This window comes from Tamandua tetradactyla, chromosome 7 (assembly GCF_023851605.1).
Source record: "Tamandua tetradactyla isolate mTamTet1 chromosome 7, mTamTet1.pri, whole genome shotgun sequence".
Classification (NCBI taxonomy): domain Eukaryota; kingdom Metazoa; phylum Chordata; class Mammalia; order Pilosa; family Myrmecophagidae; genus Tamandua; species Tamandua tetradactyla.
In genome coordinates, this window is record NC_135333.1 from 114545605 (window position 1) to 114568249 (window position 22645).

A 22645-nucleotide genomic window follows, 5' to 3' on the forward strand; every position below is an offset into this window, starting at 1 on the left:
TCAGATTGTGGTTGAGGGTACATGGCAGGAGTATGCAACAAAAGTTAACTCCTCTCCCAGCTGGCTGGCCGGCCCCCGAATATGCAGTTTTGGGCCTGATGGAAAGTTCAGGGAAAGACAACCTTGCCCAGACTTCATTAAAAGGCAGGGTACAAACTATTCTGGCCCTGCTTGTGGCTTCAGACCCAGAAACTAGGGAAAGAACGCCGGCGAAGAAGAGAATGTGATGGCGCTTTTCAAATAATTTTAGCCAGCTCAACCTGCACACCCTCTCAACGAGTATCCAGCACATAATTATGTCAGGGCCGTCGCTGCTGCCCTCAATCAAGATGGCCCCCAGGGTTCGCCTTCGCAGGGGCGCACGCGCCGACCCGCCCACCTCCCCCGCGCTGGTACCGCCCACTCCCTCGCTACACCCACACCCTCCCAAACCAGCCTCGCCCCCTTCTGACAGCCCCCGCCCGTCCAGGCGGCCGAGGCCGGAAGTGGATGTTGCTGCCCGGCGGAGAGGACGAGGGGGAGGGGAAAGTGCTTCCGGGGAAACGGGCCCCGGGTTGGTGTTTGTAAACTTGCCTCGGTCCCGGCGGGGGCAGCGGCAGCCGCGGGATTGGCACGGTGTGCTGGGAACTGAAGAAGGCGCCGCGCGGTGAGGGAGGCAGCGGGCGGCGGTGCCTGGCAGGTAAGAGCACACCCCAAGGAGCTCAGCGTCGACCGGACAGACTGCAGCGCTTCAATAGCTCGCAGGCCGCGGGGAGCCGCGCGGGAAGGGGGAGGGGAAGAGAGGAGGGGCGCGTGGTGAGGGGAGGGGGCTCGACGGGGGAGGGAAGGGGGCCGTGCGCTCGCGCACCGCCCCCCGCCCTTCGTCCGGCAGCATCCCGGGCAGAAGGGAGCGTGCTTGGAGGGGACGCGGGCGCGAGCACGCACCTCGCGCGCTCTTCTGCGCTCCCCTGCTCTCTGGTGCGGGTCGGTGCCGCGGGCGCAGAGGCAGGCGGCTGGAAGCAAGGAACGCGCGGCACTGGGCTTCGCTTCCTTGCTCTCCACCTCCGCAGTTTCCGTACCTTCGGGCGTACTCGGAGAACGGCACGTGTGGGCCGGACCGGACACACACTGCCAGTCTGGTTTCTGCTCGCCACCCAAGCGCCCAACGATGGCACCCAAGGTTTCCTTCACCACAGTTCTTCTGGCCGCGTCTCTGTAGAGTGTGAGCTTCGCGGGCCAGCCCACTGGGCACAAAAGCCCCAAATGGCCTCCGCCCCCTTCTTCCATTCCTAAGATGGTAAATTTAAGTGCTTGCCCAGTTGGCAGAGTCCCAGTTACTTTTGCTCCTCTTGGCCTCCCTTTCTTGCCTAGGAGACCAGTTTCTCCTACTGACCTAGTAAGAAAATTCTTGACTCATATTCTCTTTCTGAGCGTCACAGAGAGCGACTATCAAAAAAGTTCAGCCCACCACAGGTTGCATGATCTGAGGATGCTCTACTTAACTAACTGCCCCATCTCACTTTCTGGTTTCAGGTTTCTGAGACAGGTCGGAGCCTCATCGGGAGAATTCAACTGGAAAACCAAGAGTGGCAGACTGTCATTTTCTTCAGACAATAGGCTGGAGCCAGGCAGAGTCCAGGAATTTTTGGAACACCTATCTTCCCTTTGGAGGACACTTAGTTCTATTTGAAGGCAAAGGCAGTTCAATATGGCAGCAGGACTGAAGGGGCACAAAAGAGGAATCATTACAGTGATTTGGTGACAGTTCTTCAAACAACAGTGTCTTGAGGAAAGGTGGATCAAGAAACTCCTGAACTTTTGGGTTGCATTAAGTGAGAAGTCAGCATGGCTCAGGTAAAAAGCTCTAGAGTCCTCCTACTTCAAGATCACTGAGAAGCATATTTGCAGTTTCACTCTTGAATGCTGCCTTAGTCAACATATTGACCAACCCCAGTGAGCCAAGCTCTGTATTAAGCACCAGGGGGAGATCTAGAGGAAGGAAAGGAGACAGGCCACAGCCCCTGCCTTCAGGGAGCTTCCATTCAAATGAAGGAGGTAGGCTATACTGCATCACAGGTGCTGATGGGACATTTGCAAAGCAACCTATACCCACTTTACACATTAAGTGCTGAGGGGCACAAGGGAGTTAACAGTGGTGAATGCTTCATTTGTTTTTCTTCAACGGGAATTTATTGAGCTTGGGAATTTATTGACCTCTTGTTACACTCAAGGCATTGAGCTGGGATGCAAAGATGAAGAAGACATTGTCCCTGTCCCCAGCAAGCTTCCAGGAGAGTTGGGGTCCAGGGAGGATGGAGAAACAGTATAGTATTCATCTTTATATTCACAGCACCTTGCATAGCGGCTTGATAGTATTAGGACTCAGTAAATCTCTGTTGATTGAAGGAATGTGCAATAGTAGAGATGTATACACTGCAGAGGAGAGAGTGATATTGTTGCCTGGGTGACCAAAGAAAATGGTGCTTAAAGGATGTATAGGATTTTGCTAGATAAACAAGGAGAGAAGGACATTCAAACAAGAGGAACAGAATGGCCAGGGGTTTTGAGGCCTAAGAAAATATAATGAGGTTGAGGGGGACTGCAGGTAATTTGCTATTTATGGGACCAATTTTAGTGGGGATAGTTAGGAAAAATGATGAGGAAGAGGTGTTGACTTCTCTTGAAGAAGTAAGTGGAGTCTGGTCTGAAGGCTTTTATGCCTTATTGAGAAATTAGACTTTATTCTATAGGGCATGGGATTCTCAGGAATGTTAAGCAGCACAATGATGTCAAATCCTTCAATTTTAAAGGTCATTGCTGTTGTGAGGGGTGGAAAATGAATTAGAGAGGCAGGACAACCGGACAGGCTGTCGTAGACATATGTGCATGCATCCCTGAAGTTTCTACCAGCTTTCTTCCAGGGAACCTCCCTTATAAGTCTCACCGGGATGGCAGCCTGATGATTATAGTTTAATTGGCTTTCTTCCAGCTGCCACTTCATACACAGCTTCCTCCTTTCTATGTAGAGCAGGAGCCCTTTGGTTTCTTCTTCCTTTGTCTGTTTGTAACCCACTTCACAAAACCGTGTTTACTTTTGTTCTGAGAAGGCTGCCTTGCACTAAGCACTCACTGTGCTGAGTACTGCTATGTATTTTACATATTCATTTAATTCTCATCAACCTTGTGAGGGTAGGTATTATGATAGGCATTTTGCATTTAGGGAAACAGGCTTAAAGAGGATGAGTAACGTGCCCAAGATTATACAGTTTACACATGGCAGAGCTAAGATTTTTAACTCCAAAGCCCCTGAAGTCAGGGGAAAAAGTCTCATCTAAAGGAATTTTACTATAAGTCACTTTTAGGAAGGTTGTTGACTAATTGTTTCTTAAAAGTATTTCTTCAGTAAGAAAAATATATTCTCTAGTGCTGGCTAAACAAAGTCAGTTGAAAATATAGCAGCAAAAAGTGAAAATATGCTTAAACATCCCTTGCTTAAGTAGTCTTGTAAGTCTCTGCATGTGGGACAGAGAATGTAAAGAATTGTAAACATTAAGACATATATAAATGGGATAGGGGGTCAAAAGAAATTGAATATCCCAACTCCAAAATCATATCAAGTGGTTTCATTTTTATACCCTTTGTAATTGACAACACTTAGGGAATTTAAAACCTAAAGGGAGAAATTACCTAATTTTACTAATAAATATGTTTGTGGGATCCAGTAGAACGTATAGTTGGCACCGGTGCCAAATAGAAATGGGCTCCATGAAGCTGAATGCTTGGAAAAGGAAGGTGTAAGATCTTATGTATCTCCCATTTCAGTGGGTCGGGTGGATGGGCCTTCATGCCCACTCGCAGTTCAGGCCTAGAGATACCTTGAAAGTAATATATAGACATCCACTCACTGTACCTAACATAGTGCCAGTGACATAGACCTATCCATAATAATTATTCAGTTGATCTATAATTAAATGCTGAGGGATAATAGAAGTACTAAGTTCCTGGTGAGATTAGTTAGGGAGGACTCTTGAAGAAAGCAGGGTTTGGAAATGAGAGCTGACACTCCTTAGAGAGATGCTTCTATAGGGGATAGCAGCCTGTTTTTGCACTGCCCTGCCAGGTGACCTGACACCTCATCTCCTTTCAACTTAGGCAAGTCTCCTGGCTTGTGAAGGCCTAGCAGGTGTGAGTTTGGTTCCCACTGCAGCCAGCAAGAAGATGATGCTGAGCCAGATTGCCAGCAAGCAGGCCGAGAATGGCGAGCGGGCAGGTAGCCCTGATGTGCTGAGGTGCTCAAGTCAGGTACAGCACTTGAGTCCATTATGGCACCTGGAGGTCGGGTGGGCCAAGCTCTCTGCCAGGAGATGCCAAGCTCTGATTTCCCTGTGCTTCTATTGAGGAAAATGGGGCAAGGGGATCGAGCTGGGCAGTGAATGAATATGCGTATTTTGAAGCACTAATGAAGGTCTTTTCTCTACCTACTCTCCTTAAAACCAGGGTATGTGGAGAGGAAATAAATAAGTGCTTTCTGTAAACTTTTGGGGCAGATCTTTTACTCTCATTTATGATTTGTGTACCAGAAAGCAACATCTGATTTCCTGTCTTGTGTGGGATGGACTGTGAATTTAGATTTTATTTGTATTTAAAGGCCCACCGAAAAGACAGCGATAAGTCTCGGAGCCGCAAAGATGATGACAGCTTGACTGAGGCCTCTCATTCAAAAAAGACTGTTAAAAAGGCAGGTAATGGGGTAATCCCCCAAATTGTCACAATCTGAGAATGGGATAATCCTCCTCTTCCCTCTGTGACTCAACCTGTAGCCTTCCATAGACATTTTCATCCCTCATAACCAGTCAGTGTGGTGCTCTGATTTCATCCAGAGACCTGTTTTGTAGTTGATCTCTGTCCTCTCTGAAGCATCCCTGGTAAGATTAAGGGGTCAGGGCTAGGGAGCTTGAGATTCTTTGGCAGAGGGGCATATTCAGAGTGTTGGGTTTGACAAGGCAGACAGCTTACCCATCTACCTCTTAAGAGTCCCAAGTAGAAGGTCTTTTAACACTATGAGATGTGGGAGATGACCTCTTTAGTTAGAGTAAAGAGGAAAGCAAACCAAGCAAAATACCGTGAAGAAAGCAATGTTTGGAAATCAGGAGGGTTATTTGGTCCAGCAGCTGAAACAGGATCCAGAATAAAATGGTATCTGCATGGAGGGACTGAAATAGCCTTATGACATGCCTGATTATTGCCCTCAGGTGGTGGTAGTGGAACAGAATGGTTCTTTTCAAGTAAAGATTCCAAAAAATTTTATTTGTGAACACTGCTTTGGAGCCTTTAGGAGCAGTTACCACCTCAAGAGGCACATCCTTATTCATACGGGTAAGTGCATTGCCTATATTCACAGGGGGAGAATAGTTTTTAACTTGGTGTGTGTGTGTGCCTAGATAGCCAAAGTTGTGTTGTGTGTGTGTGTGTGTGTGTGTGTTCTGGGGGGGGTGGTGATGGTATATGGGCCAGTAATCTAACCCCAGTCTCCCACTGTTAAAGACATACATTAGAAATGGAGGAAGAATGTAAGTGAACGAGGTAGAGAGATTGCATGACTCTGATGCCACTGGGTCAGGTCCTTTAGGGCCCCACTCCCCATTTATGGTAGCTTAGGTGCCTACATATTGCTAAGAGTTAAAGTTTCTGGGGAGACACCTGGAATGAGGTCCCTACCATATATACCTCCTGACCTTCACTTCTCTCTCTGCTTGGGCTAGGGGAGAAGCCGTTTGAGTGTGATATATGTGATATGCGCTTCATCCAAAAGTACCACCTGGAGCGCCATAAGCGTGTGCACAGTGGCGAAAAGCCTTACCAATGTGAGCGGTGTCATCAGGTAAGGCTCACATGTCACCTGGTCATCTGTTCACCCACCCCATGCACAAACTTTGCACAAACTTTTACTCGGTTGAGTCCTGCCCCCAATTCCCTGCCTGATGCAGGAGGCCATGATAGGTCAGCACCTCAGGATGGCCTTATGCAACTGATCTTGGGGTTAGGGGATCATCGGAATAATTGGATTACTAGTTATGTAGTAGCAGTTTTTGAGCGCTTACTATGTGCAGGCGCTGTGATGAACATACTTAACCTAGATTATTTCATTTAATCCTTGCAACTCCATAAAGTAGCTCTTGTTATCCTCATTTCACATATAGGAAAATTGAGATTCAGAGAAGTTAAGTTTCCCAAGGATACAGCAGATAAAAGGGCTAAGCTGGAATTCAGTCCAGTGTCAGGGCTTTAGAGGAAGAGATAACCAATCTCTGCCCTGAGGGGGTATATCTGATCTGAAACAAGTGTGAGAGCCAAGACCTAAATAAGACAAGAGCAGAAGATGAGAAATGATAACAGCTAACAGTTGGTAGATGCTGTGCTAGATCTCAAGCCTGGCTCTACACTCTTACATTTAGTCTTCACGACACTAGAATGAAAGCTCCATGAGAGCAGATTTTGTCCCTTAGGTTCTCCAGTATATTGTCAGTGCCAACAACTATATCTTCCACAAATTAGATACTTAACAAACATTTGATGAATAAGAGAGCCATGACATGAGTATTTTAGCCCCTTTACAGTTGAGTGTACAGATGGAGGTTCAGATTTTGGTTCCAGAGTTTGGAACCACTGGTAACCACTGTGCACTTGTGCATCTGTGTACATGGGGGCGTAGAGTGTGTGACATGTGCCTCCTGGTGGGGAAGACAGATCTGGCCAACAGATAGCTGAGTTTCACCTCTTAGACACTTAACCCTCCCTTTTTTCTCAGTGTTTTTCTCGCACAGATCGATTACTCAGACACAAACGAATGTGCCAAGGGTGCCAGTCCAAGACTTCTGATGGGCAGTTTACTCTATAGGCGCAAGGGGCCCCAGGTGGTGGGAGTGATCAGAAGAGTCTGCTGAAGAGCGAATCTACTCTGGTTTGATGGTCCCACCACTGTCCTGTCTGCCCCTGCCACCTCCTGGAGAAGTGGACCCAGGAGACCAGAAGAGTGCATCAGGGGACAGCAGCCCCAGAGCCTCAGCTCTGTAAATAATCTGAGACTATGAGTGTCTTGGGGAAGTTCCTACAGCATTCCTGGACAGGGAGCTAGTCCCCAGGCCCTTGGCTGAGGTCATAAGAGAGGCACTCAAGGTATAGGACCAAGACTGAAGTATGGCACCCACAACCTTGGACCCCAGCTGGCAGCTGAAATGGAAAAGATTGGGGAAAGGAGTGTTTTGTTTGTTTTGTTCTTGTTTTTGTTTATTCAAAAGCAATTTCAGCAGGTAAACTGTGGATACCGATAATCTGGAGGAATAGAGTCCTGGTCTAAAGCAGCCAGCCCTCCCCCAAAATTGAGTTTTTAGTTACAGTTGATCCTCACTGTTCCACAGCCCTACACCTTACCTCCTATTTGAGGGACAATAGGATCAGAAATGGCAGCTGAGCTTACTTTGGCCTCCTTATATACTGTGGGAATAAAAGGAAGAATAGTGTTATGCAGACCAGACTGGATCCAAGAAAAATAGACAAGTACCTCTTACTTCTTCAGGGGAAGAGCAAGAGTTGTGCCCATGGGTGTTACATGACCTGTGCCACACAGGTACCTGATGGGGTCGGATCAAGTGCCTTTTGGAGGAAATTTGGGGGTTGGGGGCAACCATGAAGCCCTTTCCTTCTCTTCAGGCAATTGATCTTGGAGATAGCTTGTGGCTGCCTCTCTGCCATTGAGTCCTAAAGCCAGGCAGAGGTATTGAGCAGGAAGTCGTGGTTGTCAAGTGGGTTCTCTCTCCTTGTGCCCAACAGCCCAAGGCTAGTCCCCAATTGGTCAACAGCTGTTCAGGAAACAAAGGAATTTGGTGCCCCCTGCCATGACTGTTGAACAGTAGGAACTGTTCTCCCTGCCTAAGTCCTATCACTGTATTCCAGTAGAGGAAGTTAGGGGTCTGACCTTTAACGTCAGTAATATCTTGGCTTCCTTCTTGATGACCATCCCAGCCCAACAAAGAATGGTTTGAAGGGTAGGGAGGAGTGTGCTGTGGAGAAAGGACTGAGGAAGAAATCTATTGTAAGTTTTATTCTTAACTGATACTCTTTGCTCCAACACCACCACCCTATTCACCCACAAAAGAAGTGATCAGGGTGTGTGTGTGTGTGCATGCACGCACAGGCGTGTCTGGTGTGTGAATGTGAGTGTTGGTGTCCTTGGAGGAGATGGCATATTGAGCCAAACCCTTCTCTAGCTTTCAGCTTAGGAGAGGATGAGTGTAAAACAGACTCCTAACCCCCCTCCCCCCAGCCCCAAAGACTACTTGAAGTCCCAGAAGGAGCTGAGGAACTCGCTTTAGAGAACAGGAGGACTTTGTTTGGGAGGACTTTGTTTGGGAGAGTTTTTTAGATTGATTCAATAGACTGGTGGTTAGAGAGTTTCTAACCCAAGCCAGGGGCTTGTGAACATGAATTTTCTAAGGTGAAATGAAATAATCCTTCCTGCCAAGAAAAGTATCTTTATGGGAGGTCCTGGGGTTGGTTAACCTCCACTGTGGGCTGCCCTGCCCTGTGGGGGGTGAGGGGAACTGTCTTAAGAGTAATCCTGGAGCCTGGATGAACCTGAGTGCCAGGTTGTAGTGGGTTTCACCAGAAGCGTGGTTTCATTTCCTGGGAAATGTAGAGAATAGACTGGGCAGCAAACTCCTATGTGTTCCCTGTTCCTGGGGGAGTAAGGAGAGTCCAGCCTTGCTTCCAAGGTATGAGTAGTTCAGAGAAGAAGAAAAGCATGAGACCCTTTAGATTTTCCCTGGCAGCACCTGAGATTCTTGGGAGAAGACACTGGGGAATGTTTGCTGCCTTGTATTCTAGCTGTATGGTGACACTCCCACTTGATGAGGCCAGGAAGCTAGACCTCAGTTCTTGGACCTGCCCTGTGGCTCCTGCATGCAGGGGCATCTGCATGTGAGCCAGCCTCCTTCTTGTTAGAGGGTTCTCCTGGGACTGGGATTTTTCTGTCATTTCACCTCTGGGAATATATTCTGGGAAACAGGATCCTCCCAAAAGCGCTTTTGAAAAGGGAGGTGTTTCTCCCTGCCACTTGCAGCTAATCTGTTTGGGATAGGGGTGGGTTGGGTGTGTGTGAAGGGAATCACATAAGTGAACTATGACCCTGCAGTGGGAATGTGTGTTCTAGGTCAGGATGTGCCCTAGCTTTCTACTCGGGCCTCGGTTTCCTGTTTGGGTAGGTGGGAGCGAGGAAACTGGGTGTATGTGCAAAGGGCCATACCAAAACCTCACCTGCTATGGACTGGATGTGGGGGGAAACTCAGGAGCACATGGTTCAGTTGTCCAGGTTCTGATGTTCTGGGGCAATGGATGTGTGAGAAGAGAGAATGAGTGAGAGAAGTGATAGGGGGCCCAGGAGCCCCACCTATACCCCAGGGAAACCCCAGACTTCAGACCATGGCAAAGGGTCCTGGGTCTAATGCCCCACCCCTTCTCTGCTAGGGTGGGGCCTAGCACTGGAAAGATGCCTCAGGTGTGTTTGGAGTGAAGGGAAAGGGAAATAGGGCAGGTTCTCTCAGAGACCAGGATGTGGAATTTGGGGATCAGGGAAATATTAGTTCCAGTTCCTGGGTAGGCTGCTGCACCAGGCCCTACCAACCCTGCCCTTCCAAGCACCCCAAATGTTTTCCATCCACTTCCCACCCAACAGCCTCCTAATGTCATATAGCTACTGATTGTGCCCCATGGCTTGACATTGGAGGGTTAAATGAGAAGTGGGCCAGCCACAATTTTAACCCTCTCCCTGGAAATGCAGTTTGCCTCTACTGTGTCCTTGGGGCTTTTATCCTCAACAGTACACACACATACACACACACACATACTTCCTCTCCACCCTCTTTTTTTTTTTTTTTTTTTAATATACTTATTTTGCTATTGGGGGAGGGAAATATCAAATGAACAAGATCACTTTTAAATGGTAGTTTTTATAAGATGTTATAAACTTGTATCTTTTTACCATTAAAGTGCAGTGTATGTCCTTCGTGATATATTTAGGATATTTAAATAAACAAAGTGGGGCTTTTCTACATACTATCTCCTCTTTGGGAAGTATAAACTTTGGGGAAGCTTTTTTACAGAGGCCAGAATGGTTTTAGTGGCTTTTGTACACACACATCCCAAAATGACCACCCACCCTTCCAGCACTCTATAAACCAAGTATTTTAAAACTGTCCCCCTCTCCGCAAAGGAGCAACAAGTAGAAATAAAAACATCAATTTTGAACATGAGAAAACCCATGCACGGCTGGGCAATAAGATTTGATAAAACCAAATGCAGTGTTCTGTGGCCCTCCTACATTAGAATCACCTGAAAAGTGAATTCACTAGGCCATCCCAGTTCTGATGAGTCAGAACTTGATCATTTCCCAGGGGGCTGAATCATGATTTGTCCTGCACATTCAAGTTTGAGAATATCTTTATATCCGAAGGTAGCTGGAGGAGGAATGAATGTGAGCTTTCCTGAGACCCAGGCTAAACAGCCTGCTTTGGTGTTGGGTAGGATAAAACAAAATGACAGCTGTGGTTTGCATTAAGACTTTATTGTATGTTTGGGTGGGAAGAACCCCCACTGCTTGTGAGGTAGGAAAGAAAGCAAGGAGGAGGCAGCCCTCCTGGGTGTCACTCTAAACATGATGTAAGTTGGTGCCCACTCCTTTGTGGTAGGCAAAGAGACCCAGTCTCCACACAATTCCCATCGTCCTTTCCCCAGAGGGAAGAGCTCTAAGGTGAAACCCCTTTCTCCCCTCAAAGAGGAGGACACTGTTCCTCTTGAAAGCGGGGATTGATGGTGGTTGTGATGGCACTCTTGTAGAGAGGATTGTTGTCCTGAGGAAAGAAGTTGGAAATTACAAAGATCTCAAATTCCTCTTCCCCTTTATCTAGTCCTAAGAGGCCAACCTAGAACTTGAACAGGACTCTAGTAACTGATGGAAGTGGGCAGAAGGACAGATCAAAGTGGACGTGTCCTAGATGCCGTGTGTGGGATGGGGAAGCAGAAAGCAAGAAGGATCCAATTAGAGGAAAGCAAGTAAAACCCACTCCAGTAGGATAGGGGACAGAATCTCCTCACCTGCTTCCACTTGAGTTGCTGCTGCTCCTTCTCAAAGCGACTGTATTCTCTGCGGTCATAGATTTCCACTGAAAGCCGGTAAGCCAGGACCAGCCCCAGTCCTACTGCCACGATGCCTCCTACACAGCCCAGCACAATGGCCAGGGTGTGGTCTGCTGCCTCTGCAAGGGAGAAACAGCACAGACTTCTGAGGGCTAGAGCCTAGAGACAGGTCAACAGTTGCCCACACTGTCCCTCCCCATCTAGCCTTTCCAATCCTGCCTGACACTGAAAGCAAAAGGAGCCCAACAGTCCCCAGGGCCTTAGCCTTATCCAATTGGTCCATTACCTCTACCTTTGCCGGTGGTTCACAGTTCCACTTCCCTCCAGCCTAGTTTCCCATTATCTTTACCTCCACATCCTTAAAGTTCTGAGGCCCTGCCCATCAAACTCCAAGCACTCCATTTGACATGCTTTTGGCATCCCTGTCCACTTACTCTCTTGGGGTCTCACTCTCAGCACGACCCTGCCTCCGACTTCATCCTCCACCAGGAAGAACAATAGCTGGTTGTCCACGGTCCTTTCTTTGCACCAGCCATCATCCAGGATGGGGTTCAAAGCCAGGGTCACGTTGGCATGGGCACAAGCCATGCTGCAATTGGTAGCCAGGGGACCAGAACCAAAGGCTCCACATTCTGCACAGTCCCTGCCCAGCAGACCCCAATAAGTTACCAGCTGGGCAATGGTCACCCACTCATGCTTGCCCATACTTGCAGAAAAGAGAGCAAGCAAGCAGGAGTGGCTTCACTTGCCCTTCTGTACCCCTGCTCTCAAAATGCAGGACGTGAAGCTCACCTGTATCTCTCACATGGTGTCTTGCACCCCGGGCACTGATCACATAGGGCACCATAGTAGCCATCCAAGCACTGGCAGCGGTTGCATTTGCACTGTCCATGCCCACTGCAGAGCCCATCTTCAGGACTGATACAACTGTGTATGTCCCCACTGCATTCACAGGCTCTGCCCGAGTGGTTGGCATGACAGTGACACACTCCACATTGGCAGCGGCCAAACCCTGGGGCAGACCATGTACAAGATGACAACCATACTCTTGACACACAGTTGGACATCACAGGCTGCCTAAACTGCTTAAAAGTGACTTAATTCCCTACACGGGCCCATGCAGCCAGTCCCTCCCAAGTTGTGCCAGACCCACCTTGCAATTCACACCAGAATCTCTGATACTTGCCCATGGTGTCATGATCCTCCCAGTGCCTAAGTACCCTTGGGGGAGCCTCTGACCACACCCTTCTCTCAGCACTCTCCAGGTACCTCCACAGAGGATGCCTTCATGTCGCTCACAGCTGGCATCATCACACTCGCACAGACGCCCAGAACTCTGTCCACTGCAACTGCAGCGTCCACACTGGCACTGTCCCTTCCCACTGCACAGGGGCCCTGTCCCATTGGGGACCCGGCAGCCAGACTCTAGATCCCGGGAGGACAGCTCTGCCTCAGAGCACTCACAAAGCCGGCCCATGCGGCCAGGATTACAGCTGGGAGTGGAGAGGGGACAGAGAAAAATAGGTCAGAGAGTTTGACCAGGCCTTGACCTGTCTTTCCCAGAGCCCTTTAAACCCAAATTACCACAAGAGGGGGAGAGAGAGTGACTGAAGGGATGCTAGAGTACAGTGGTGCACCAGGGAATAGAAGAGTCGGGGAGTTCAGGTAGGGGAGGGTCTCAGCATATCTGGGTTGCTTCAGGGGATGAAATTCGGGGTGGAGCCTTGTCTTGAGTTGTTTAGAGACTCAGGTGGGAGGATAGAAGGCAAAGGAGGGGGAAACACAGGGATTAGTCATTTGTGGGAACCAGATGGGTGAAAGGAAGCAGGAGGTCCTCACTGGCACACTCCGCATTGTAGGTCTCCGCCGTCACTGCAGTAGGGAGCCTGGGCCTGGGTGTCATTGCAATCACAATCGCACAGTGTATGTAACTCCACACGCAGCTCCTCTGAGAAGCCAAGGGCCCGGAAACTCAGATTATGGGGCCCTTGGAGACAGCTAGTGGCTTGGAAGGTAACCCAGAAGTTCACCTGAGGACAGTATGGGCAGGAATAAGACTAAGATTTCACACACAAACACCAACCACTGGTCATACAAAACATTTACTAAGCGGTAGGGTCATGCTAATACCCATCTTCTAGAAACACATTTGAGGGAAACCCTCATTAAATCCCCTCAGAAAAGATGGATAGAGGACTACCCTGTGTTTTTGCTTTGTCCTCTATGCCTGCCCTCCATATTTTCCTGCCTGCTTCAATTTCCCACTCCCATCCAGTCTTCAGGCCCATTTCCTTCCCTGTGTCTATCTCGGCCAGCACTCACCGTCTGGTTGATTCGGACTTGATTGCACTGGCCCTGTTCCCCAGCCTCACCCTTCTCCTCAGGACCTCCACAGTGCGATTCATAAGAGATGTGGACCTTAGGAGTGGGTGGAGAATGTTTAAGGGTAACAGTAGATGACAGGCTCTGTGGAAAGAGAGGGAATGAGTAACCATGAGAAGGCAGAACTCTAACCCCACCTTCTGCCCTCTCCGGTCACTCCAAATTCTGCCAGAACCCTGCCCTCTGCCCTCCTTGAGGCTCCTTCCATTCTGCCCAATGAGGAGGCATATCTGGAGTAAGTAAGGACTTGTGCAAAAGTTTGAGTGGGGTGCACAGATCTGGAGGCCTATAAAACAGAATTTCAATGCAGCTGTGAGTGAGGACCTGCTAGGGGCCAGCCAGGCACTATAAAAGAGACCATCTTTTTCAAACCTCAAATCAGGACATAGAACCTGTGCGCGTACACATGTGTGTACACTATCTATAGGACAGATTCTTTAAATTGGGTTTGTCCTGAGACATTCGATACTGTCAAATTTTCTAGCCATGGGTTAAAAACACAGTCCTTGTCATCAAGAAGCTCACAATCTAATTACAAAGATAAGACCTAAACCAAGAAACATAAGAATTTTTACTGTTCCTTCCATCTCTATAAAATTCTATGGTTTCTGTGGAGAATATCCCTGAATTGTTGATAAGTTTAATGAAAGCAAACTCCATCCAGATCTCATATTCTTTGAAGACAGACTGGGGACAAATGCCAGCCCTTCCATTTGTTATCTGTGTGACCCTGGACAAGTCAGTGAGTCTTCTTGTGTCTACTTCCTCATCTGTAAAATAAGAGTGATAACAATTACCAAGCACGGGTTAAATGAGAGAGCAAACAGTGTGTGTACCTTGGACAGTGCTTGGCCTGAACTAAAACCTCAATGAATATTAGTTTCCTTCCTTGTCCAGAGCAGAAGTGCATGTTCTGTGTGTATCAGACACTTATGAACACACAGCTGAGTGAGTGGACGAACTAAGAACACTAGCCCATGCATACCGTAGGTAGGAGCTACGGAGTGTTAGATTAAAAAAACCATCACTCCCTCTTAGTTCTGCCACCTCCCAGCCAACCCTGACCCTTTTCTCCCGTTTCACAGTGCCCGCCATCCCCATTCTCCACCCCCACCCTCTAGCCCCTCACATTATACGCATCCATGATGAGCTGCACCACATTGCTGGAGTCCTCACTCAGCAACCCCACTGCAGACTTAGGAATCAGCTTACTCAGCTCCTGAGTTATGAGGAATTGAGGGGAAATGGTGGGTCACAGCTGTAGGGAGATGGGCTTCTGGGAGTCGGAGGGAGAAAGGGTCTTTGGGGGAACTGCTCTAAATAGGCTGGGGCAGTTCTCACCTGGTAAACAGGCAGTGTGGCACTGGTGACAGCAAAGATAGGCTGGATGTTTGCTGCAGAGAGGGCCTGGGCTACCTGACCCACAGAGGGGTAGTCCTAGGGTGGAGTGAGGACAAGGTAAGCATCACAGCACCCACTCACCCACCCACCCCCAAAAAACATATGAAAGATGTCCTTAGTCTAGGGACTCCAGGAACCAGGATTCCACCAGCGGGAGCAATCCTGGAGGCTTGGCAAGGTGTAGGGACATAGGAGGGGTTGGGGTGACATGGGTTTTCCTGTCTGAGCAGCTGGGAGGACACAGAGGAGGAACTGCTGGGGTACACAGCTGCGTAGTCACTGGGGAAGAGTATGAGGCTGGGGGTGAGGGTCCTTGGAGGATAGGAGGGTGTGGCTGGGATGGGGAGAGGTGGGGTAAGGACAGCGACTCACAAAATCTGGGCTGCGGCTATAGAGACCATTGCTGTCCAAGTGACAGTGCCCGTCACTGGGCATGAAAATGCCACCCAACTTCCCGTCCCCAGCTGTGTGGAATGTGTCATCTGAGGTGAACACCAGCAGCCGGGAAACATTTCTCCAACCAATCTGCTCCTGGAGTGGGGTGGAAGGTAGGCTGTGCACCTGGGTTTGGCCCTTGAGCCACCCCAGCCAGCTCCATGAGCTAAGGACTTGGCCAGATTCACTCTGAGACAGTTTGTCTTTCCCCTGCCTTCAGCTCCCAGCTCCTCCCTGCTCTCTCCCCAGCCCCCAAAACAGGGCTGCTGTCAGCCTTCGATGAATTAGAAAAACATTCCTCTTTCCAAAGATACCTTATCCCAATCTACCAAGATAAATACGCAAGTCTACAATGACTGCGGCATGAAATGAATGGCACCTACACAATTGTAGATGGCAGTCCTGACCCAAAATCGTCTCCAGGCTCACCTGGCAGAGTGCAGCCTGCAAAATGGCATCAAAGCCACCTTCAGGTGAGTCCAGATTGCCAGACACGCTCTGGCGCCCCACCTCCCGCTCGAAGGCCTCAGCATCAGCCGTCAGGGACAGCACATGGTGAAAGCTGAAGGGTGGCTGGCAGCGCTCCATCCGGGTGGGGCAGGGGTGGCGCAGCTTGGAGGGCACTGTGCTCACGAAGGGCAGCACGGTTTTGTCCACGAAGGAGCCAAAGCCTGGGAGAGGGGAGGCATGAAGGCTGTGCCAGAAGTCACTGGGCAGCAGTAGCTTGGAGGGATCAATGCTGAAGACTCAGAAGGGAGACCCATAGGAAGTGGCATGTGTGTGTGTGGCCATAGAGAAGATGCTGGAAGAAGGTGTCCCTAGAGAGCAGGCTCCAATACCTCTCCTGGTTAAAGGAATGAGATCACTAGGTGCAGAAATTGGCAGGCGAAGGAGACTAAGGGGAGGGCACAGTAGAGTCAGGCAGAGCTTCCTGAGGGACAGTGTAGGGTGTAGGAGCAGAGTGAGACCAAGCATGGGGATCTTGAATAGACAGGTGAGCATGGAATGTGGAGCCAGAGTCATTGGCATTTAGGCCTTGTCCAAGAGACCCTGGGCTGAGACAGTGCAGCAGGCTGTCCAGGTTGGGAGGTCCAGGGCAGCTGTCAGACCCCAGCCGGCTATTTGAAGACAGTCCCTCTGGACTCTGATCCTCAGTTAGCCCTCCTAATAAATGAAGGGTGGTACTGGATAGTCTCTTAAGTCTTCTCTAGCTCTGACCTTGAAGGTGGACATCTGGGGGCAGGAAGGGGAGCGCAGAGTGAGGGGTAAATGTCAGGAACCTGTGGCCTGACAGGGTCTGTAAAAAACCGGAAGAGGGTAATCCGAGGAGGGTTGAAGTCGGGTCTGCTCACCGATGCGCACTGACTGGGTGACGTTTTGCAACCGGACCAGCAGGGCGTGCCCGAGCTGGCGCACGCGCTCCAGGTCGTCCTTCATGGAGTAGCTCAGGTCCATGAGGTAGTACAGATCCACCGGGTAGCCCGCCGCGCGGAGGAAGCGGACCTGGAGCCGCTGAGGCTCCCCTGGAGGGGGGCGGGGGACGCGGGGTGCCGGTGTGAGATCAGCGGGGCGCGTTCATATCCCAACCCAAACCTGTTGCCCGGGCCCCCGCCCCCCAGCCCCTAACTCACCGGGCCGCAGGGTGATCCGCACTCCCTGCGGCGCCAGCTGGGTGGCCCCCTCGCCACGGACGCCCTGGCTGAGCGGCCGGTCCTGCAGCACCTCCTTCCGGCCGCGGGGATCCACCAGGTCCTCTGGGGGGCAGCCCCGCCCCAGCAGCTCCTCTCGCCGGGCGCAGCGCCGAGACTCCGCCTCTCCAGAGGCAGTGAAGTTCTGCGGGGCAAGTGGAGGCCCCTCGAGACTCCAGACCCCCAACAGGAGATCCTCTGCCTGGCTCCTAGAACTACCCTTCAGTCCTGGTCACCTCTAATCCCTCTCTTCTCAGTCAACCCCTATGCCCTTCTGATGCCCTCCCCTCCCCTTTCTTCCAAAGTTCCAAAGTTACCCTTGAGCCCCTGTCCTTTCCCCACTTCCTACAGCACCCTTACCCTTATCTTGATTCCCCCTTTCCAGTCACCCATCCTTCCCCTCCCCCTAGGGCCACAGACTTCCTGTAGGGGCCTCAAAAAAAGAGGGGGGTCTGGCTTCCCCTGGTCCAACCTCCCTGCATGCTCAGGCCAAAATGGGAAGTGGGTCCTGCTAAGACCCACTGTTCGTGGGAAAGGGAAAGATAGGGACAGAACAGGAGCCACCTCCTCCCACCTAATCTGCCTGGCACCCCTGGGACTGACTGGCAAGCCACAGGGGAAGGAAATGGTTATCGTGGCTTCTCAGCTGGCTCAGGTGCCAGCCTCTTGTCTGAGGATTGGAGGAGTCAGACACAGGCCTGACTGCCCTAGAGCCCCATCTCCCCACCCCCACCCTGGCACTTCTGCCTCTCTGCCTCCCACAGACCCTGAGTCTACCCTCCCAGCTTCACTCTGTGCCTCTCTCCTGGGCTTGCTCAGCCTATTCCTCTGAGAAGAACAGTTCTCTGCCCCCACCTCCAGCTGGGGCAACCCTCATACCCTGCCATTCAGTTTACTATGTCACTTTAAGGTGAAAAAAAACCAAAACCAGCCTTTTTTGACCAGCCAGGGAGAGCCATCTCCCCAGCATCTTTTTCCACCACTCACTCCTCACTAATGTGGCTCAAGAGTTTCCCCTGCAAAGTCCCAGGCTTCAACCCACCCCTGCCTCCCGACCCAGTCACAGGCTGCTACATACCAGGGAACATACGCCCCTTCCCTAAACAGATTCATAAGCCCAGTCACACCCTTTCTCACATACATACATGCATAATAGGTCCCTCTAACTACCTTTACAGGAACATGAATTCCGACGAGCACATACTTCCTTTAAATTTAGGGTCACAAGCCCTCTCCATATATTCACAAATACACAGACATAATCACACACATATAGAATCCTTGCATGTATGTGGATGTGCGCACACACACACACACACACACACAGAGGAGTCCTATGTGCACAAACTTGGTCATACAGGACTGCAGAGTGTCCCCAGGAAGCCACACCCATGCCCACACAATCAACCACAGGAGCTTTGTTCATACATCTATCTAGGCAGCACACACATATACACATAGTTCAAAGCCCACAAATCCATCCTTACCAGTTGTTTGCACCATGCACAGCTGGGATGCGAGGAGATGCAGTCCTTACAGGAGGGAGTTGGCTGACAGGACTTCAGCAGGAACTGGGGAGGATCTCCCTGTTCCGGGATCTCTCCTGGGGATGGGATCTTGGTATCCAACTGTCTCTCACCCGTGCTCAGGGCCAGCAGGAACCCAAGGACCATTGACAAAACCACCATGGCCTGTAATAGGGGTAAAGGAGGATATGTGTGTCCTTAAGATAGACCCCAAGTTCTCAGATCTCTAAACTTAGCCTGTAGTTGTCACTCTCAAAACCCTACCTCAGCTCCTTATCTCCCCCCATAGTTTCACTTCCACCAATAGATTCAGCAGTTTCCTCAAGATGCTAGTAAAGGGCAGGTACCAGACTGGGTCAGGGGCCTCAGAGAAGACCTGTCCCTCCTGGGTACAGATTTCACAAGTGGGCAAAATGACCTACAAGGGCCTGAGGTCTAGGCCTGGAGGCACTAAGGATTGCCCACAAGTATCTTCCCTGGATGCCAAGCCATACTGGAGGTGGAGCCACACGGGAAATGGACTGGATTGTAATCCTGCCTCAATCAGTTCCTGGTGTGCGACAAATCATACTTTCTCTTCCAGCCTTCGTTTCCCCATCTGCAAAGTGAGGGAACTGAATAAATCATCAGATAGTCCTTATACTTTCACATTCTTGTATTCTAAATAAAGGAAGAGAGTCAAAGATTCTAAATAGGGAAGAAGATCAGAGGGTGTGCAGGAGAGGAAAGAAGGCTGGAGCAGAGGAGAGAATGTGTGAAAGAGGCAGGGAAGGCTAGCTCTACTTGATTGACCTGGTAGCAAGAGGAATGAGGCTTAGAACACAAGAAGAACTTTCTAAAGGACTGGGATAAGGGAGGAAGGAAGGCCAGGGTCGGTAAAATTTTCTCTTTCCTGGACTTTGCAGAAAGGGGATCTCTATTGGAGAAAGAGCCTAGAGGCAAGGTAATTCCTGGAATGACCTCCGGGATAACCTAGGGAAGACCAGCAAACTCAAGAATTTTTTCAACTTATTAATTAAAAATTTTGAATAGACAATCCATTTCTTACGGGTCAAAAAACAAAAAGTTAAAACGATATGTAGGGGATACGAGGGTAGTTCCGTGGTAGAATTCTCACCTGCCATGCAGGAGACCCGGGTTCAATTCTTGGCCCATGCACTTCCCAAACAAACAAGCAAAGAAACCAGCCAACCAACCAAACAACCAACCAACAAAAACTTCAACAAAGGGTGCTGCAATAATGCGATACTCACATAGAAAAATAATGAAGTGTGACCCCCGCCACACAGCATACAAAAAAACAAAGCAGACAAACAAAAAAAAAGTATGTAGTTATTGGGACAACTGAAAAAAAATGGAATATGGCTGCAGACTTTATACCAGTGTTAAATGTTTTGAACTTGATAATTCTGTTATGTACGTGAATATCCTTGTTTTTAGGAAATGTACCTGGAAGTGTTAAGTGTTAAAGGAGCACGTTGTATGCAACCCACTCTCAAATATTTAGGTAATAAATAGATTTAGATAGACAGGTGGATGGATGGATGCATGGACAGACAGACAGAGATAGATAGATGATAGACAGATGTAGATAGATAAATAGAAGAAAGAAAGAGGGAGAGAGAGACAGAGAGGGAGGGAGGATGGGAGAGATGAAAGAAGAGAAGGAAGGAAAGAGGTCGCAAAATGCTCAAGTTGCTAAATCTGGGTATCTGCATGAGGAGATATATTGGAGTTCTATGTATTGTTTTTGTATTTTTTATTTTTACAACTTTAGTGTAAGTTTTAAGTTATTTCAAAATACAAAGTTTTTGTTTTTAAGTAATTATTAGAAGGGGAAAAAAATGTAAGATATATGGTAAGAAGTCTCCCATCCCATACCCCTTCACCCAGTTTCCACGCCCACCCCAAATAAATAACCATTGTTATTAATTTCTTATGAATCTTTCCAGAGATTGTTTTATGCATATACAAACTAATATGAATATATGTCCTTTTCAAATGGTATAATTAATTCTACAAATGGTAGAATACTTTATATACAGTTTTGCACCTTACTTTTTTTCTTTTAACTATTTTTCTTGGAGATTTTTCTACCAGAGAAGGAACTTCCTCATTCATTTTTACAGCTACAGAGATTTCTATCGCCTGGATACAGCATATCATAGTTAATCAGTCCTTTACTGATGGTCGTCTATATTGTTTCTAATGTTTTAGTATGACAAATAATGCTACAATGAAAATTCAAACTCATGTATTTACCTCACATGTGTGCAAGTGAATCTGTGGGACAAATCCCTAGAAGAACGGGTCACTAGATGAGCATCATTTGTAATAATGATGGGTACTGCCAACATAGCCTCCTTTGGGCTTGTACCAGTTTACTTTCCTATTAGCCCTGTGTGCGAGAGGCCATAAAGCATCTGCATCTCCCTCAGCCTGGGCCTAGACTCAGATTCGGATGCTTTGCCTGGATCATGGGAAAGGGCTGGGGTGCCAAACAGTGGCACACCCCATCCTGCTCCTCACCACTTGTGACTCCAGGTGCAGCGTGTAATAGAACCTCCACCCCTCCGTGGGAGGCCCAGCCAGGGCTCAGTCTCAGTGTAACCTCAGCCCTGCTAGCTCTGCACGCCTGTGGTCAGGGAGGTTGGGAGATGCTGCAGCACAAAACCCTATTTTGACTCATTTCTCATAGGAGGGGCCTCTGCTGCTGCACTTGTTCCTCAGGATGGGGCAAACCCAGAGACCCCAAACCCCATTCATCTCTCCTAAAGGGGGCTCTGGGACCCCCTGGACAGTCCTCCCCAATCTTCTCCAAACTCTACTCCCTTCCCAAGAACACATACGCTACCACTTGCTTGTCGTGCTCAGTCTGTCTGTTTCTCTCTAACCTCTTCCTATTCAAAAATTTGATTGCATCTCTCTGCTGCTTTTCTCTTCTCAACCTCTTCAAGGTTTGTTTTACTTCCTTTTTCCCACTGATTCTAACCATAAAATGGCAGAATCTTCTATTTCAAGCCCGTTTTTATAAACGGACACCTAAAGCCCAGAATGGCAAGTGGCTTGCCTGAGGTCATACGGAGAACTAGAGGTAGAGCCCAGGCAGAGAGTGAGACAGGTCAAGCCTCTTGGTTTGTCTGCTGCTTCCCTCCCTTCTAACCCAGGCAGCAGCAGCAGCAAGAGCGTTGTCTTCTCCCACCAGCCCTAATGGGCTCTACCCAATCCCCTTTCTCTTTCTTTGAGGGTCTCCTCTGCCTTCCCTTCTCTCTTCGTTGTGATTGTCCATTTTCCTGGATTCAGTTCTGTCTCCAATATACTGCTTATGAGTCTCTTCCCAACTCATCCAGACCTCCCAAGTTAAATAGAACCCTCCGCTGCCCACTTAGAGAGTCACAAAGAGGGGACACAAACCAAGGAGCATGGCATCGGGTGGTCAAGCTGCAAGTCTGTGCTGAGGATAAGAATTTGGGCAGCAGGGGTGGCAGCTGGGGAATCATCCTGAGAGAACCCTACTTTCTTAGGTGCACAGTCCTTGGGACACAGCAGACACTCAAATGACAGCCTCGTGCACCAACCCACCCCCATCTCTTTTTTCTTCCTCCCAGCCCTATTCTTGGGAAACTGATGTAAGAGAGATAGGGGTGAGAGTAGGGGGAATGATCTGTAAAACAGGAGAAGGAATCAGGGACAAGGGACAGGCATCTCAGGAATGCAGAAAGGAGTTCCAGTCTCAAATCTACTGGACCCTGGGCATTCTCAGGTCAGAGCCCACTTCCAGAAAGGCTGGGACCAGGTGAGACCTGGGCCTGCAAGGAGAGGCAGAGGCTGGTGCCCAGTACTTACAGGTGCGCGCAGACAGCCCTTCCTCTGGTGGCAGCGGCAGCCTTTGTGTACTGATCTGCATCTGGCTGGGAGGCTGCAGAGGAGGAAGTGACACGCCCCGGGGTGGGGGAGACTTGTGGGTGGGAGGGGGTGACTGATCTAGGAGAAGGTGGGGCACAGGGGAGTGGGGCTGGGCCAAGGGAGTGACAGGGATCTGGA

The 22645-nt window shown here is 49.4% G+C and overlaps 3 protein-coding genes across 6 annotated transcripts in view; 1 reads left to right on the forward strand and 2 right to left on the reverse strand.

Annotated features, from left to right (window-relative positions):
* Positions 1-1209, reverse strand: part of CSAD (cysteine sulfinic acid decarboxylase) — a 43514-nt gene extending 42305 nt beyond the window's left edge. Inside the window, exons 1-2 of one of the 2 annotated variants that reach the window (XM_077110815.1) lie at positions 1059-1209; positions 574-672 (exon numbers count right to left, since the gene is read on the reverse strand). The gene's annotated coding sequence lies outside the window, so the exon portion shown is untranslated. The remainder of the gene's footprint in view (positions 1-573; positions 673-1058) is intronic. The other variant, XM_077110813.1, reaches the window with a different exon arrangement.
* ZNF740 (zinc finger protein 740) lies at positions 470-10036 on the forward strand. 2 transcript variants are annotated; one of them, XM_077110819.1, is made up of 7 exons: positions 470-679; positions 1513-1833; positions 4132-4281; positions 4628-4717; positions 5232-5355; positions 5742-5860; positions 6788-10036. In XM_077110819.1, exons 2-7 carry the CDS (start codon positions 1825-1827, stop codon positions 6875-6877), a joined length of 582 nt encoding a protein of 193 aa, XP_076966934.1. In that variant the 5' UTR covers positions 470-679; positions 1513-1824; the 3' UTR covers positions 6878-10036. The 2 variants fall into 2 exon arrangements, with proteins under 2 accessions (XP_076966934.1, XP_076966935.1); XM_077110820.1 differs by lacking the exons at positions 470-679; positions 1513-1833 and adding an exon at positions 1840-2034.
* Positions 10037-10581: 545 nt separating this feature from the next.
* Positions 10582-22639, reverse strand: ITGB7 (integrin subunit beta 7). 2 transcript variants are annotated; one of them, XM_077110811.1, is made up of 16 exons: positions 22448-22639; positions 19140-19199; positions 18563-18766; positions 17019-17220; positions 16740-16910; positions 15817-16058; positions 15325-15483; positions 14893-14988; positions 14681-14770; positions 13492-13635; positions 13009-13199; positions 12439-12662; positions 11962-12181; positions 11604-11812; positions 11128-11288; positions 10582-10883 (listed from the first exon to the last, which is right to left on the reverse strand). In XM_077110811.1, the coding sequence occupies exons 3-16, from the start codon at positions 18761-18763 to the stop codon at positions 10803-10805; spliced, it is 2391 nt and encodes a 796-aa protein (XP_076966926.1). In that variant the 5' UTR covers positions 18764-18766; positions 19140-19199; positions 22448-22639; the 3' UTR covers positions 10582-10802. The 2 variants fall into 2 exon arrangements, with proteins under 2 accessions (XP_076966926.1, XP_076966925.1); XM_077110810.1 differs by lacking the exon at positions 19140-19199 and having other exon boundaries at positions 22448-22637.
* Positions 22640-22645: the final 6 nt, after the last annotated feature.

Coding starts and splice junctions, on each gene's coding strand:
- ZNF740 (XM_077110819.1), top strand. Junction 4,282..4,627: donor TGCTGAGGTGCTCAAGTCAG/GTACAGCACTTG, acceptor TTGTATTTAAAG/GCCCACCGAAAAGACAGCGA. Junction 5,356..5,741: donor GCACATCCTTATTCATACGG/GTAAGTGCATTG, acceptor TGCTTGGGCTAG/GGGAGAAGCCGTTTGAGTGT.
- ITGB7 (XM_077110811.1), bottom strand. CDS start 18,763: ATGGTGGTTTTGTCAATGGTCCTTGGGTTCCTGCTGGCCCTGAGCACG. Junction 14,989..15,324: donor ATAGCCGCAGCCCAGATTTT/GTGAGTCGCTGT, acceptor ACTCCACCCTAG/GACTACCCCTCTGTGGGTCA. Junction 11,813..11,961: donor ACACCATGTGAGAGATACAG/GTGAGCTTCACG, acceptor TCTGCTGGGCAG/GGACTGTGCAGAATGTGGAG.